Source organism: Sciurus carolinensis, chromosome 5 (genome assembly GCF_902686445.1).
Source record: "Sciurus carolinensis chromosome 5, mSciCar1.2, whole genome shotgun sequence".
Classification (NCBI taxonomy): Eukaryota; Metazoa; Chordata; class Mammalia; order Rodentia; family Sciuridae; genus Sciurus; species Sciurus carolinensis.
The window spans coordinates 125,084,343-125,098,794 of record NC_062217.1 but is presented as its reverse complement, the minus strand read 5'-3'; the positions used below and the strand labels follow the sequence as shown (position 1 = coordinate 125,098,794).

Here is a 14,452-nt window from a genome sequence, read left to right as displayed (position 1 = left end):
CCCTAATCAACTCTGCCTGAGTCATCCATCAGTGAGTGATCAGGGGCAGGAAGTAGGGGCCAAAGCTCAATGGTCAGGTCAGGGGATCCCTTAATGGTTGACAATGGCTCCTGACCTAGAAGTCATTGAGAGATGCAGCCACGGCTTCCCAAGAGATTTAAAGTTCCAACAAGGGTCACAGAATTGGAAAGAAAAGGAATCCTTTCAAAAAGTGACCCCATTTCTCTTTATCCCCCAAACATAAGTGCAATCCAATTAATCTGGCATTAGCAGACCTACCAAACTTGTGAAGCCAGTCCTAACAACAAGGTGCAGACAGACAGATACCCACCCTGCTCAGACTCACAGGACCCGCACAGATCATGAGTGATGCAATGTGTCAAGGCTGCACATGGCCAGATGCATTTGGAGTAGTCCCCAACTGGGAGTGCTAATCAGTACCTTACTAGACCACTTGGTAGCTTCCCGATGCAAGGACTGAGCCGCGGCCAGAATGGGCTGGTTGACCGGCTGATTGGATGGCATTAACAGCAGCTCAGGTTCGTAATCGTCTTCCATGTCAGAGGGGACAGAGAACCCAACAGCATCAACCGCATCTGCCTCAGCTACAACTCCTATACCCACCTCAGCGGCTGGGATACCCGGCTTTGTCGATGGCAGGAAGGATGAGAAACAGGGATAGTGTTAGTAAGAGCAGTAGGACTTGGGAAACTGAGTTTCAGCTGGTTTAGTAACCAAAGCTTGCCTAGGATGGGAAAGAAAATGGCATACTCTCCAGGAGTTGAAGGAACCAAGGTCCAACTCCAGCAGCTCTCAGCCCAAGTCACCCTGTGGTGAAGGAAGAAAAGGGTCTCGCTCCGATTACAAAGGGTTTCCAGAGAAATATGGAAATTGATATGAGTGATGCAATGTGGTTGACAATTGCATCAATTGTCAAGCTACATTCATTTTTTAATACACTTACTCCAAAATTAAACTTACCACATGTACTTCTCGTGTCAGAACAATTTTGAGTAGCAAAACCCAATTGTAGTTTATGTAGTTTAAAAGGAATTGGAGGAGGGAAAGTAAATACAACACACGTATTGCTTTGAATAGAAGAAAATGAACACCTTGCTGGGTCATATGGTCACTACATTGTTCTGGGACACAAGAAGTGACAGGTCAGCTCTACAGCTGCCAGACATAGATCATTTCCTTCAGGAGTTAAAAGTTCCAGAATTAAAAACGATATATCAAAGGTAACAAACACCAAACTAGGAAAGAGACAGGAAAACAACAGTGGGTGAAGAGGATTTATCAAGTACCCCACAATGATCCAGCTGTAAGAAACCTCAAGAAAATGCCCTATCTGGCCTGTTATAGGGAAAACTCGCTCAGAGTCAGATCAGCTCGCTGGCATGCGCACACATGCTCTCTCTCTCTCACATACACATACATATACATACATACACACACACACACACACACACACACACACACACACACACTCCCTCTCCCCCCCACACTGCCCCCAAAGTCTTAAGAAAGCTTCCACAACATCTTATTACATTCATTTCTAATACCAATCCCAAAAGCTTCTCCTTGAATACAACCTCTCTCTCCTATTGCAAAATAGGTTCTCTTTCACCCCAAAGTTGACTTAACAGACCGACAATACATGAACTTGATCAATGAATGAGGCTCAGCTCAGAAGAGCCTTCACAGGAGCCCAAAATGGAACCCATGAAAGAATAAGGACCATGAACCGAAGATCATGAATTTAGTATTAGAGGTGGGAATTATAAGAGATTTGAGGAGGAGACAGGGGGATCAGATGCTGAAAAGCAGGCTGAGGAGAAAAGAAAAAACAAATTGCCTTAATAAAGTCGAACCATTCACATGAAGAACAGTGACCACAGGTATTATACATCAAACATCTGTAACCAAAAGGAAGTAGGAGTTTGTATAGAATTTTATTTGCAGTTGCTATCAATCTTTAAAATCATCCTGTACATGACTATCTCACCAAAAGGTGAAAATGAAGTTGGAGAATTCACGGTCAACAAGGGGTTCAGTTACCATCTAAATCCTCTCATTTAAACTCTGTCTCAACAAGACTCATCCTCATTCTGTAGAGAATAGAGAGGCTAGCTCACAGCTGCTAGGGATGAGTGACAAATTGCACAAAGACAGATTGACACACAAATACATATTCCTCCCCCAACACACACACCTTTCAAGTTGTTCCTGGCTTCACACAACTCAAAGTCAGCAAACTCCTAATGCTCAGACCTCAGGAGACACTCAGACCTAAAGTATTCTGGTCATAAATGGCAGAGAGGGGCAAATATGCAGGCCAGTACTGTTTGCCCCTTTTACGTTTCATCTTTATATTTTATTAATGTTTTGTTTAACTGCACAATGCATCTGAATTATAATGAAATTTACATTTCCTTTGAGTAAAATCAACTTTCGCTGTCACACTCGCCACTCTCTTTATACACAGGGAATCAACCACATGGTCCCAGGGGTATGCATGCCCCAATTGGAGAGCTATCATTATAAATAATTGCAAAGATCAGGTCGAACGCTTCCAAAGTCTCCATTCCTTCTTAGGAGTGCACGGCTAAGCATTTTGAAAAACACAGAGTTAAAAACCAAGTTTAAGGGCTGGAGTATATAGCTCAATGCTAGAGTGCCTGCCTAGTGTGCACAAAGCCCTGAGTTCAATCCCCAGCACCACAAAAACAAAACAAAAAACAAAAACCAAGGTTAATTTCCCAGCTTTGCGGGGGAGGGGGAAATCCAAGGTCAGTTACAGGTGTAGGCAGTCCCTGGGGACTACATAAAAATATAGGATTGAATTAGAAACAGTTTAGAACTAAGTTAGAACTACATTTCACTGCAAAGTTAAAAATATTTTGCTCTTATCTAGAAGAGCTACCACTCATCATCGTTCAGGGGGAAAAAGGCAAGTGATTGATGGGGCATAACTACTGCGGCATCCAGGTTTTTATCCACCACAATAATATTTACACTGAGCTGGAGTGAGCCTGGAGCTGTCTGGAGTTGAGAGGTAGGATGATTTTGAGAAAGAACAAAGCCTATGGCATCTAATACCAATCTATCTGCTTCTAATGCGAATGCAAACATTTCATTTAGCTGTAGCAAAGCCCACAAAAGACAGTTTTGTATTTGGAGGTCCGACAATTAGCAATGGAACATCTGAAAATATTTAACAAGAAAGATAAGCAAATTCTAAAAGACCCCAAATGTCCAGGGTCAGTGCAGCTGACATTCTAGAGGACAAAGAAGAAAAGAACCTTCTTCTCAAACCACAGGCATCCCAGCTTTTGTTTGAGCTACAAGAAGGAGAAACCATCAAGCATCAGAAACATCTCAGTAAATCACAGGTAAGGAGAAGAACATGCTATTGGCAACATAGGAACCAAAGCAGAGGGACACAGTGACTCCATCTGGTCTCTTCTTCCGGGGCTATGTGCCTGGCTCTTCATCCTTTCTCAGAAGACGTCCTTTCTTGACAAAAAGCTTTATTACTTACCTTGCTGGACCATTTACGAGCTTCATCATGGAGCTGCCTGGCAGCCATCATCATTGGCTGATTAATCACCTCCCCGGCTTTCTGCTCGGGAAACTCTTCATCCTTTTCCTCTGGTGGTGGGGGCCTGGGTGGAGGGACCTCACCCTCAGGCAGAGGTGGTTTGGGAGGCGCGAGCTCATCTGTCAGCTAAGAAAGAGAATAAACAGGTTTGTAAGTAAAACCCTAGGAAATACTCCCCCTTAGAATTCTTTTCTTTCCTCTAAAAAGCATCTCTAGAAAAGCCACCCACATTGACTTCAAATAAGACCACCCACACTGAGCCACAAGGACCACCTACTACAATCTCAACAGAATCATTTTTTTTTTTTTTTTCCTCCACAAACAGCTAACTGTGGTGGTCATATCCCAGGGAGGCATACACAACACCACCAGATCAAGGATTCCCAAAGATGATCCTCACACAAGATCGAAGTTCTAAGTTCTGGGTCAAGGTCTATGAAGGGATAGCTGAAAGGCAAATAACTTCTCCCTTAGGTCTTAGGTTCTTCATCTCTCAAATGATCTCTAAAGATCCTGATTCTTTTTCCTTTTTCCTTTAACTTTTTTTTGAACCTAGTTGTTGTGTTTTTTTAATTAGCAGGACTTTTATTCATTTATTTTGTGGTGCTGGGGATTGAACCCCAGGCCTTGTGCATGCTAGGCAAACATTCTACCACTGAACCACATCCTCAGTTCAAGATCCTGACTCTTAATGTCATGACTCTACTGATGATATAAGCAGTCATTCCCCACGAATATCTCCACCTGTCAGCCTTAATCACTCACTAAGAGCACAACTGAGGGGGGAAAAAAAACAAACAAACAAAAAAAAAAAGAACAAAGAACTGTTGGCAATTGGGGAAGCAATATTTACTCCTCAGCTATATGCACAATCATCTAATTCTGTCTTTGACCAATTTAACATATTCTACTGATATTAAATATGGGGAAATAAATCAAAGAGAATAAATAAATCAAATTATTGCTTTGATAAGCTATTCCCTACATCAAGGTATTTCCAATAATGTTAGTTCAAGTAAGTATCTAAATATAATCACTATTTCTTTTTCTTGGCTTTGTACCTGCAAGATATTACCCATTGAACTTCTTGCTAAATCATGGGTAATATATTCATGGTACTTAGATACACCCTGCCAGTATCAAAAGATTTTTTTTAATTACCAATGGACCTTTATTTTATTTATTTATATGTGGTGCTCAGAATCAAACCCAATGCCTTACACATGGCTACACCAATGCTCTACCACAGCTGCAATCCCAGCCCAAAAGATTTTAAATTACATCTGGGTAAAAACTTTTTTAGAAAAGTATATATTACTTTTGCTACTAACAAGAAAAAATAAAAGTAAGGGAAAGAACCTATACAAAATTCTAAACACCATTAACAATTGGAAACACATGAAATTTCTTCACAAGCTGTGCGAGGATTTGACCTCAGCCCACCACCTCATCACTCATTACCTCCATGCTTACCAAAGTCAGCTCCTCTCCTCCAGGATCACCCCATCACAGGAGGCCAGTACCACAGAGACCCACATACAAGCACTGGATTATGACTCCACTAAATTTAAGAATAAAAATGAAGATCTGCCTCTGACTTAAGTTCAAGTAAAAGCTAAAACAAGCCACTTGATTCTTGAAACTCTAAAATAGTTTACTTCTCTCTTGCTACATTCTCAACACCCTGCTTCTCAATTCTCCCCATCTCTCTGACTTTACTTACACGGAGCTGTTCAAGGTCTGGTGGAGGAGGTGGGAAGTCAGGCTCCTGAGGTTGGAAGGCTTCTCTGACCTTGGCCACAGCTCCCAGGATCCGATATCCAGAGTCCAGGAAGCTCTTTTGCAGGCCTAAACATAGGATACTCTCACTTTCAGCCGGGTAGGTCAGTGCCCCAAAGCACTGTCTGTCCAGCAGAAGAACTGGTTTCTATTAACAAAAGCTGAATGTAAAACTGCCAGTAAGCCTCATGGGCAGTGACTGAAGGGGAAGGGAGGCAGGGCGAGTCAGCTGCCCTGAGCCCTGAAAAGAGTAGGTGCAGGGTGCCATCTGACTGGATAACTAACAGACAATCAGGAGATTCCTGGGCAAGAACACTCTGGCCTCGGGTGGCACCCATCACCTCTCTGAAGATGAGACAGTCAAGAACCATCTGCCCAATGCAAACGTGAGAGACGTCAGTTTCAGATTGGGCACACATTCCCCAGAGTCCTTCTCACCTTTCTCCCTACTCCTTTGCTCTATTTGGCATTCGGCATGCTAACCCTTATGCTGAGCTGCTGGTGTACAGCCACCTGGAATTAGGAATCCTCAAAATATTAGAAACTCCAATAAGGGAACCAACTATGTCTTTCATGATGGTGGGCTAAGAACACCAGAAAGATTCTGCCTGGGCCAGGGATGGATAGGCCAGAGCTTCCTTCCCACTCTCTCACTGGATCCTACTCACAAATGAGATTAGATATATTGGGTGTTCAAAATAGGAAGGAATTCAGATGATTCCAACCAAAGGAGTGGCTCCAATTACACTCTGCTTCAGTGGAACTGAAAATATGATCAAAATTTAGCTGAAGAAAACCCAGATTCTTGAGGGCCTAAGAGATCAGAGGCTAACTTCAGCCCTCCATATCTGACAGAAAAAGAAAATGCTTTACAAAGAAAAGTACAAGAGAATTTACACCAGTGATATATAAGGTTATATATTCCATATACATATAGCAAATTGGTTATCAGTCGTCTTTTTGAGAACTTTCCAAAACAATGATTGAACAGGGCTAGGAACTGTTTAGCCAGACAACATTAAGAAAGTACAGTGAAGTTGAACCAAGATATCTACATACCTGCCAATACCGCAGAGGTGTGGACAGAAAATGATTAACCTAGTATTCTCAAACCAAGTGTGTGTGGACTTTGTATGTGGTGGTTGTGAGGTGCATCTTATCTCACCACCATGCTTTGTTGCTTACCAGGATCAGAAATGTTTCCGGCCACAGCCTTTGCATCCATCACCATAGGGGAGATTGTTTTGCTCAGTTCATCAGAGGCAGCTTTCACAGCCTCACGGAACTTGGGATCCTCAGAGTTCTCCACCTCCCTCTTCGCCACCAGCAGGATTCGGTTGGCCCGACGCGCAATGCTTGTTGCCCCAGCAACCAGCATCTGAGGCTGAATGTTGGCCATGGCTACCTTACATTTGTCCAGATCTTTTTTAATTGCTTCTTCAGAAGCATCCAACAGAGATTTGGTATCAATGGCTTCGTCCACCAGCCCTGTCAGGAGAACAGAAATGGAATTTAGTTTCTGTTTTAGAAGAATAAGAGACTCCAAAACACTCATTTCTATTTGTTTCTCAGGACAAATTACAACACTCAGAATTCTCTCTTTCAGCTCAAAGTTATTCCTACACAATCAAAAGCTTCCAGGTAAATACCACTGTAGAAAAATGTGAGGACACAGTCAGGTAGGCTATGTGGATTTGCAACATTTATACCAACCGTGCCTTGTATCCACCCCAGACAAACAGAAATGCAAAGACATCAGGAGGAAACCAAGATGTGTCTGAAACCATCACCACATCACCACATTATCTGCTAATAACATTTTCTCCCTTCCCATCTCACTCCCCAGCCATCTGTTGGTTGTTGGCAGCATGCAGTGCCCAAGATGAGCCACGCGGAGGATTCCAATAACCCTAAAAGCCTGTTTCTTATTTCTGTTACCTCTCTTCAGACACTGCGGGAGCTCCACTTTCATCTCTGGCTTCTATAGACCCCTGTCAGCGGGTTCTGCAGGGACAACGAAGAGCCTACACTCTCCATTTCTTCCCTTCTCTCCTATCTCTCCCTCCACAGAGAATGGAGAATGAAGAAAATTCAGAAGTGCTACTTGCTACTTCAGTCGTACAGATGCAGGTTTGTTGGTGGTTGGTTCTTTTTTTTTTTTTCTTTTTTTAAACTACGTAGTTGATAAGTTGGAGGAAACTCTGAGACAAATTCTATTAAATGGTACCTATTGTGGTTCCCTGAAATGTGAACCCGCTGAAAATGACAGGGACACTCACTGTATCCACAAACACCGCCTCCCAGCCTCTGAAACTGAACTCTGCCTCAGACCGGGCAAAGGCACTATTCAAAGAGAAGATAGGAGCTGTAACAATAAACATCACACTGGGAGGGTGGCACTGAAATAAAAGAGACTCAAAGAGTCTCTTCAGACAAAGTCGCAAGGCTTGAATGAGAAGCCACCACTGCTCAGCAGCCTTAATCAGGGCCAAGAACACTGTTGAGCACATGACTGTCCCTTTATCCAATTACAATGGAGTAACAGAACCAGTCCTGCTTGGGTTTCTCAGAACTCATTCCTCATGGGTCAGACAAGAACTTTACACACAACTCTACCTGTCATTTTTTCAACATTATCAATCCACTGGTTCTTCATGGTTTCAAAATGTTCATAAGCGGCCTGATTTCCAGGGTTCCTAAGTAAGATGCGTGCAGCGGAGATGACCTGACAACGACAAAACAAGCTTTCAACACCACAGTACCCTCATACTCAAATTACAAATCTGCAATGAGAGCTTCTCCTCTTCACCAAGAGATGGCACCATAAAGCCAAAAACTGACAGGTCTTTTTAGGCTGAACATAATAGGTTTGGTCTCATATACAGCTCCCCGGAGTGGACCCTCTGCACAAAGGTTTTACAGTCAATGGCCAGATATGTATATATAAGATGAAACCCAGGACCTTATGTGTGCCAGCCAAGCACTCTACCACAGAGCCACCGCCACGGCTCCTGTAGCCTGATTTTAAGGAGGTAAGAAAATTACAAAGTGCTTTCACAACCATTTCTTACTTAATCCTGACAATCTATGTAATCCCTCACTTTGCAGATGCAAAAACCAAGACTCAGAAAATTTAAGTGGGTTGCTCCAGAGGTCCTGACTAGTCAGTGACAGTATTTGGGGAAGAAGAAAATAATGTTTACTAAGTATCTAGTAAAATACAGGCTACACATGCATATTTTTAATGGTAAAAGCAGTCCATTAGGTTTGTTAACTTCATTTTCCCCAGGTGAGAAAACCAAACCTCAAGGTCAGGGAGGATTCAAGGTCAGTTCTCATTTTTTCCAAAGGTAGTAACTTAAGCTTAGTTTTCCGTTTCTCTCTTTTAGAAATCTGTTTTATACTCAAAGTTTATGTTTTTTGTTTTGTTTTGTTTGGCGGGGGGGCGGTTGGTACCGAGGATTGAACTCAGGGGCACTCAAACCACTGAGCCACATCCCCAGTCCTATTTTATATTTTGTTTAGAGACAGGGTCTCACTGAATTGCTTAGCGCCTCATTTTTGCTGAGGCGGGCTTTGAACTTGCAATCCTTTGACTCAGTCTCCCAAGCTGCTGAAATTACAGGCATGTACCACCATACTCAGCTAAAAGTTTATGATTTTTATGTTACATTTTTATAGAGTTTTTCAATAAAGTTACACGTTTTGTATTTTATAATTTTTTTTTAATTGGATGAATATAATCTTTCAGGAAGGTCTAATTTGTGATGAGGGTATAGTTTACTTGTAGAGTACTTGCCTAGCACATAATGCCCTGGGTTTGATCTCCAGCACCACAAAAATAGAGAGAGAGAGAATATATGGATTTAATTTGCTAACATGCAACATAGGCAAAAGTTGAATAATTAGTGAGACATGCTATTTTCCCTCTTTCTCCCCACAAGTTCCCATGAAAGTCAGTATTATAGATTTATAAAGCCTAATATGGTTCCCTATGTATTACAAGCCCTTAATAAATATCTGCTGAATAAATGAATGAAAAAAAAATTTTTCTATAATGTGAATAGAAGTAGCACAAACATCACACTAAATCATGTTGAACTGATTTTTAAAGGAAATTTATTACCCGTTAGAACTTTAATTCCTATTCAGTTTGTTTTCTTTTTTCTCAATTTCCTTTGCTCCCAAACATACTAGCTATACTTTGACTATATAATTCATTGTACACCTTGGTTATATAATTAAGTAGAAAAAAAAGAAAACACACTATGCAAACAGCTGGGCTGTTGTTGTTTTTTAATTCCCTCAAAGAGAAGCTAGGGAAACATGTAAACTCTAAAATATAAACAAACTAAACTCTCAACATCATCTAACGAAATACTTTCCTATCTATATATGTGTGTTGGTAAGGAGGGCTGCTCTGTTAGTTTTTTCTACTTCTTTTTTTTTTTTTTTTTTTTTGTCAGGGATGGCCACTGGGGCTTAATCCAGGGGGTTTATCACTGAGCTACATCCCCAACCCTTTTTACTTTTTATTTTCAGACAGGGTCTCACAAACTTGCAATCCTCCTGCCTTGGCCTCCCCAGTTGCTGGAATTACAGGTGTGTACCACCATGCCCAGCTTTATTTCTACTTTCAAAACTAATATATGGCCATTATTTAAAAATTCAAGCAATATACAAATGTATAAAGTTAAAAGTCCCGCAAAGTACTAATTCTAGAAATCACATATGAGTATGTTTTTTAATGTGATCATACAGTTGGTGATCACAAATGTATAAAAAGTGTTCTGTAATTAACTTCCTTTACTGAATACTGTATGATGAGTGTTGAAATAAAAAGCAAGCAAAACTCAACCTGGGGTGTGAGTTCTCGGGCAGTCTTCACTGATGCCTGAATGCCTTCCACTGTTGATTTATTAGCAGTACCAACAGCAGCCGCCTTCTCAGCTGTAGCTCCAAGCCTTCCCGAATGGTTTTCAAAGTTTGCTGCCCTCTCATCAAACACCTTGAGGAAAATACAAAGACATTAAGAAGATTTATAAATGGCTCAGGCTACCTAAGAAAAACTCCTTCTTTAAGCAAATGCAGCAACTTGCCTAATGAAGATGTTAAGAGATGACATCAAACTATTGCTAAAACTATAGTCAAATGCAAAATCTTAGCCACAGTGTACCTCCTCAGAGGTTTAGCCTTAGCTGTAAGCATAATATATACACACTACACACACACACACACAGATGCATCCCTGAAGATGAAGACTAAATAACCCCAGTTTTGGAAAGGTTTATCCTCTAATCTGAAGAAGATGTACAAAACCACTCAGCTACCGTAGGTACTATACATAGCTGAGAGCATCGCTAGCCCACAGTATCCACTAAAAGTCCTAAACTGAGTTCTAGCCTCCCAGAACAGTAATCCTCATATATCCCATTACCATTAATGTTGTAAAAACTCTTCCCTTGACCTTCACAGGAAAAATGATACCTGGTGCTTATACTCTGGGCCTGACACAGGGCAAGGATGGTTGACTTTTATTAATCCCAAATGCGAAACCATCTATTTAATTGTTATTCAGTTCTCAAATTATATAAAGTTAACTTTTCCATCAATATGAATACCATGCAATGTCATACACCACAAACAGACTATTTTACTTACTTGAAATGACAAAAGTTCTTCCACCATTTGTTTCAATAACATTTTTAGAACTGATACTTGAAAAACCAAGGCATACTAAACAGCCCTGGGTCAGGTTTACATTACACACAGAGGATATCAGGAATTCCCTACAGAATACATCCTCTTCATTTACCTCCTCCTGAGGGTCTGCCCACCCAGTTCAGACTCAAGGCAGATAATCTGTGTAGGTTTCTTGGCTCAACAGCAAACTCCAATCTCACTGCCAATGTTCTGGGTTGGTTTGTTTTTTTGGTTTTGGTTTTGGTTTTTTGAGACAAGGTCTTGCTAAATTGGCCAGGCTGGCTTTGAACTTGGAACCCTTCCATCTCAGCCTCCTGTGTTGCTGGGATTACAGGTCTGTACCACCACATCCTGCCTGTATTTGACCTCTTAAGTCTCTTTCCTATCCTGATCTCTTGTTTAGATTTAGCTTTCTGAATTCCTGCCATTTCATTCTCAGAACTTTTGCCTGAAATCCCTGATCTCCTACTCCCCTTTTCCTGGTCTCAGTCCTTGTTTCTTTTTCTTTCTTTTTTAAAAAGTTTTGGTGCTGGTGGTACTGGGTATTGAACCCAAAACCCTGCACGTCCTAAGCTAAGCAAGTGTTCTACCACTGAACTACAGCTGGGAATATAGGCATAAGCCACTACCACTGGCTCAACCCTTGTTTATCTCTGCTGATCTCCCCCACTCTGGTCTTCTGCTTAGCTTGGTTGAGAGCTCCTCCCAAACCATGTATGACGCTCTCTCTGATTTAACTGACTGCTTAGTATACTTTTCTTGGCACTCAACCAAAGTTTACTGACCACCTACTATGTGTCAAACTTTGTGGTAGATGCCGAAGATACAAAAATAAATAAAATAATATCTGCACCTTAAGGAGATCACAGCCTCGTGGGGGAAAAAGAGGCAACGGATACTTACAATTTGGTGGTGTATGTGCAAAAATAGAGCTAACCACTGATATTATGGGGGCAAAAGGAAAGGTAATTAGCTATCTAGGAAGTGAAGAATAATAAAGAGAAATAAGGTAGAAAAAAAGAAGGGGAAGATATAGACAGAAAGAACAAAGAAACTACAAGCAACTAGGTATTGCTGGGCATGAACTGAGAAGCAGGGGTTTGTAGGAAATTGACATAGAAAGCATACTAAAAACCAGATCACAGAGCTCTGGTTTTATCCTGTATTGAAGGAAGTTCCATTCATGCATTTACCCAGGAGAAAGCAGGGTCAGATTTGTTTTTGTTTTTGGTTTTAACTGGTGGTCTAGTGATAAATTCAAAGAAGACCAATCAGAGTCATGCAGGCAGTAAGGAATAAGGATCAGAATTAGAGCTGTGACAACATCAATGGAAACCAAAAGGATTCAAGAAATACTTGTAAGATCGATTTAAAATGCCTGAGTTATGTATTGGTGTGAGAAGATGGGGAGAAGGGAAAAGTCAATGATGACATGCAAATTCCCAAGGGATAACAGACAGTCAACATATGCTGAGGAACTAAAGAAACCTCTAAGTGGAAAGGACAAGCAAATAGTTGGATCTACTAAACCAAAAATCAAAGAAGACTAGAATGAAAGAGTAGCAAACCTTTCTAGCCTGAGGAGACCATGAATTGAACTGCCCAGTGACTGAGGCCAGGGTAAGAAAATAGGGGTCAATAGCAAATAAGAATAACACAAACCTTTATCCACAAACCTTCACCTTTGGGTTATTTTGCCTGACCCCAAATTCCTTCTTTGCTGCCAGTACTATAAAGGCCGAAAAAACAAATACTTGCTTTTCCAAATTCTTTTGCAGTTGAGGTAAAAATGCAACAGAGTTCTAAACAAAAAAACATAAGCAAAGGTCTCCTGGAGGATTTCTGTAGCTTTTACTTTCATTCATTCAGCATTAACTGTGTGCCAGGCATTATTCTAGGAACTCAGTATAAAGCAATGACAAAATGAAGTCCCGCCCCATGGAGCTTTCCTGCTAATTTGAGACAGATGATAAAAACACCATGTAAACATATCAAATGTTGATAAATATTTAGAGAAAAGTAAGATATAAAGATTAAGAAATCCCTGGGATTGGGGTTGCTATTTTAGGTAGTAATTCAAAAGTGACATTTCAATAGAAAACTGAAAAAAGTGAGTAAATAATATAATCTATGGGAAAAAACACATGCAAAGGCCTCAAGATTAGGACATATGCACAAGAAGGTCCAGGATGATAGAGAGGAATACATAGGGGAAGAATAATACCAATGTGAGGTCAGAGAAGTAGACAAGGAACCAGATTCAGTAGTGTGCTGAAGTCATGTTTACCAACTATATAAAACATACCTGTCTCTTCCCAACTTTTCTTTCAATGACTTCACATTAAAACAGTCATGCTGGGAGTGTTTACATCATGACTCAATGAACATTACAAGTCAAATTTTTTGGTTTTTGTTTTACTGGAGAGTTGGTTTATCAGCACATCACTGGCCTTACTGTTCAGTATAAGGGCTCTGACTTCACTAAGAGACAGGGAGGAATTACTGGAAGGTTTTGAGGAGAAGAATGACATCAAATTATTTAAAATGCCTTTCCTGATTTCTGTGTTGAGACAAAATGTCCTAATAAAATAGACAGTTCGGACTGAAGTACCCCATTCCTTATACCTTCCTGCCTTGAACATGATGACACCTGGGGCAGCAAACGTCATCCCATGCCGTAAGGAAAAGACCAAGAAAATCATACAGATGCCAGTTTTCATGTTTTTTTAGCTTCTGAATCAAGATCAGAGCTACCTGTTTCCACGTTTCTTGTGATGAAACAAAACTCTCTGATGGTCAGGTCTTCTACTGCTTGCAACTAAAAATCTTCATAACTAATATACTGGGTGGATTAAAAGATCCCCCTTCTACTCTTCCACCTACAACTTCCCAACCACTGCTGTTCATGTACACTGTAACAACATTTTACCTTTACAAAGATGTACACATAGGGCTGGCCAACAGAAGAAATGGAAGATCTCAGATACCTACCTCTTCCCTATTGGGTGCATCAGGAGGGGCAGTGGCTGCCACTGCCAATAGCTTGATGGGAGTTGTGGTATCACTGAAAACATCTGACACCTCCTGAGTCATAGCCTCCTGCATCCTGGCTTTCAGATCCTTAAAAATGAAAATTTTTATTTTTTATTGTTTAAAGATAAAAATTTCCAGCAACATCCCCAAAGCATATATTCTAATGTCCTTATTTCATTAAAATATTCATTCAACTTAGTTTAATTCAATATATATTTATTAATAGCTCCATACAAAACACTGAGTTAGCACAGGTCTAAATTATGAATCCTGTCCTCTAGGAGAATGAATGAATGTTTGTTTTTTTGGGGGGTGGGTATACTGGGAATTGAA

At 40.7% G+C, this 14,452-nt stretch overlaps 1 protein-coding gene across 4 annotated transcripts in view; it reads right to left on the bottom strand.

Moving 5' to 3' along the window:
• Vcl (vinculin) overlaps positions 1-14,452 on the bottom strand; it is a 103,628-nt gene that overhangs the window by 7,614 nt on the left and 81,562 nt on the right. For 2 of the 4 annotated variants that reach the window (XM_047553712.1, XM_047553713.1), the window contains exons 13-19: positions 14,078-14,206; positions 10,242-10,391; positions 8,000-8,108; positions 6,569-6,871; positions 5,328-5,452; positions 3,545-3,730; positions 442-645 (exon numbers count right to left, since the gene is read on the bottom strand). In XM_047553712.1, the coding sequence (XP_047409668.1) occupies positions 442-645; positions 3,545-3,730; positions 5,328-5,452; positions 6,569-6,871; positions 8,000-8,108; positions 10,242-10,391; positions 14,078-14,206 (1,206 nt within the window). The remainder of the gene's footprint in view (positions 1-441; positions 646-3,544; positions 3,731-5,327; positions 5,453-6,568; positions 6,872-7,999; positions 8,109-10,241; positions 10,392-14,077; positions 14,207-14,452) is intronic. The other 2 variants (XM_047553714.1, XM_047553715.1) reach the window with 1 other exon arrangement.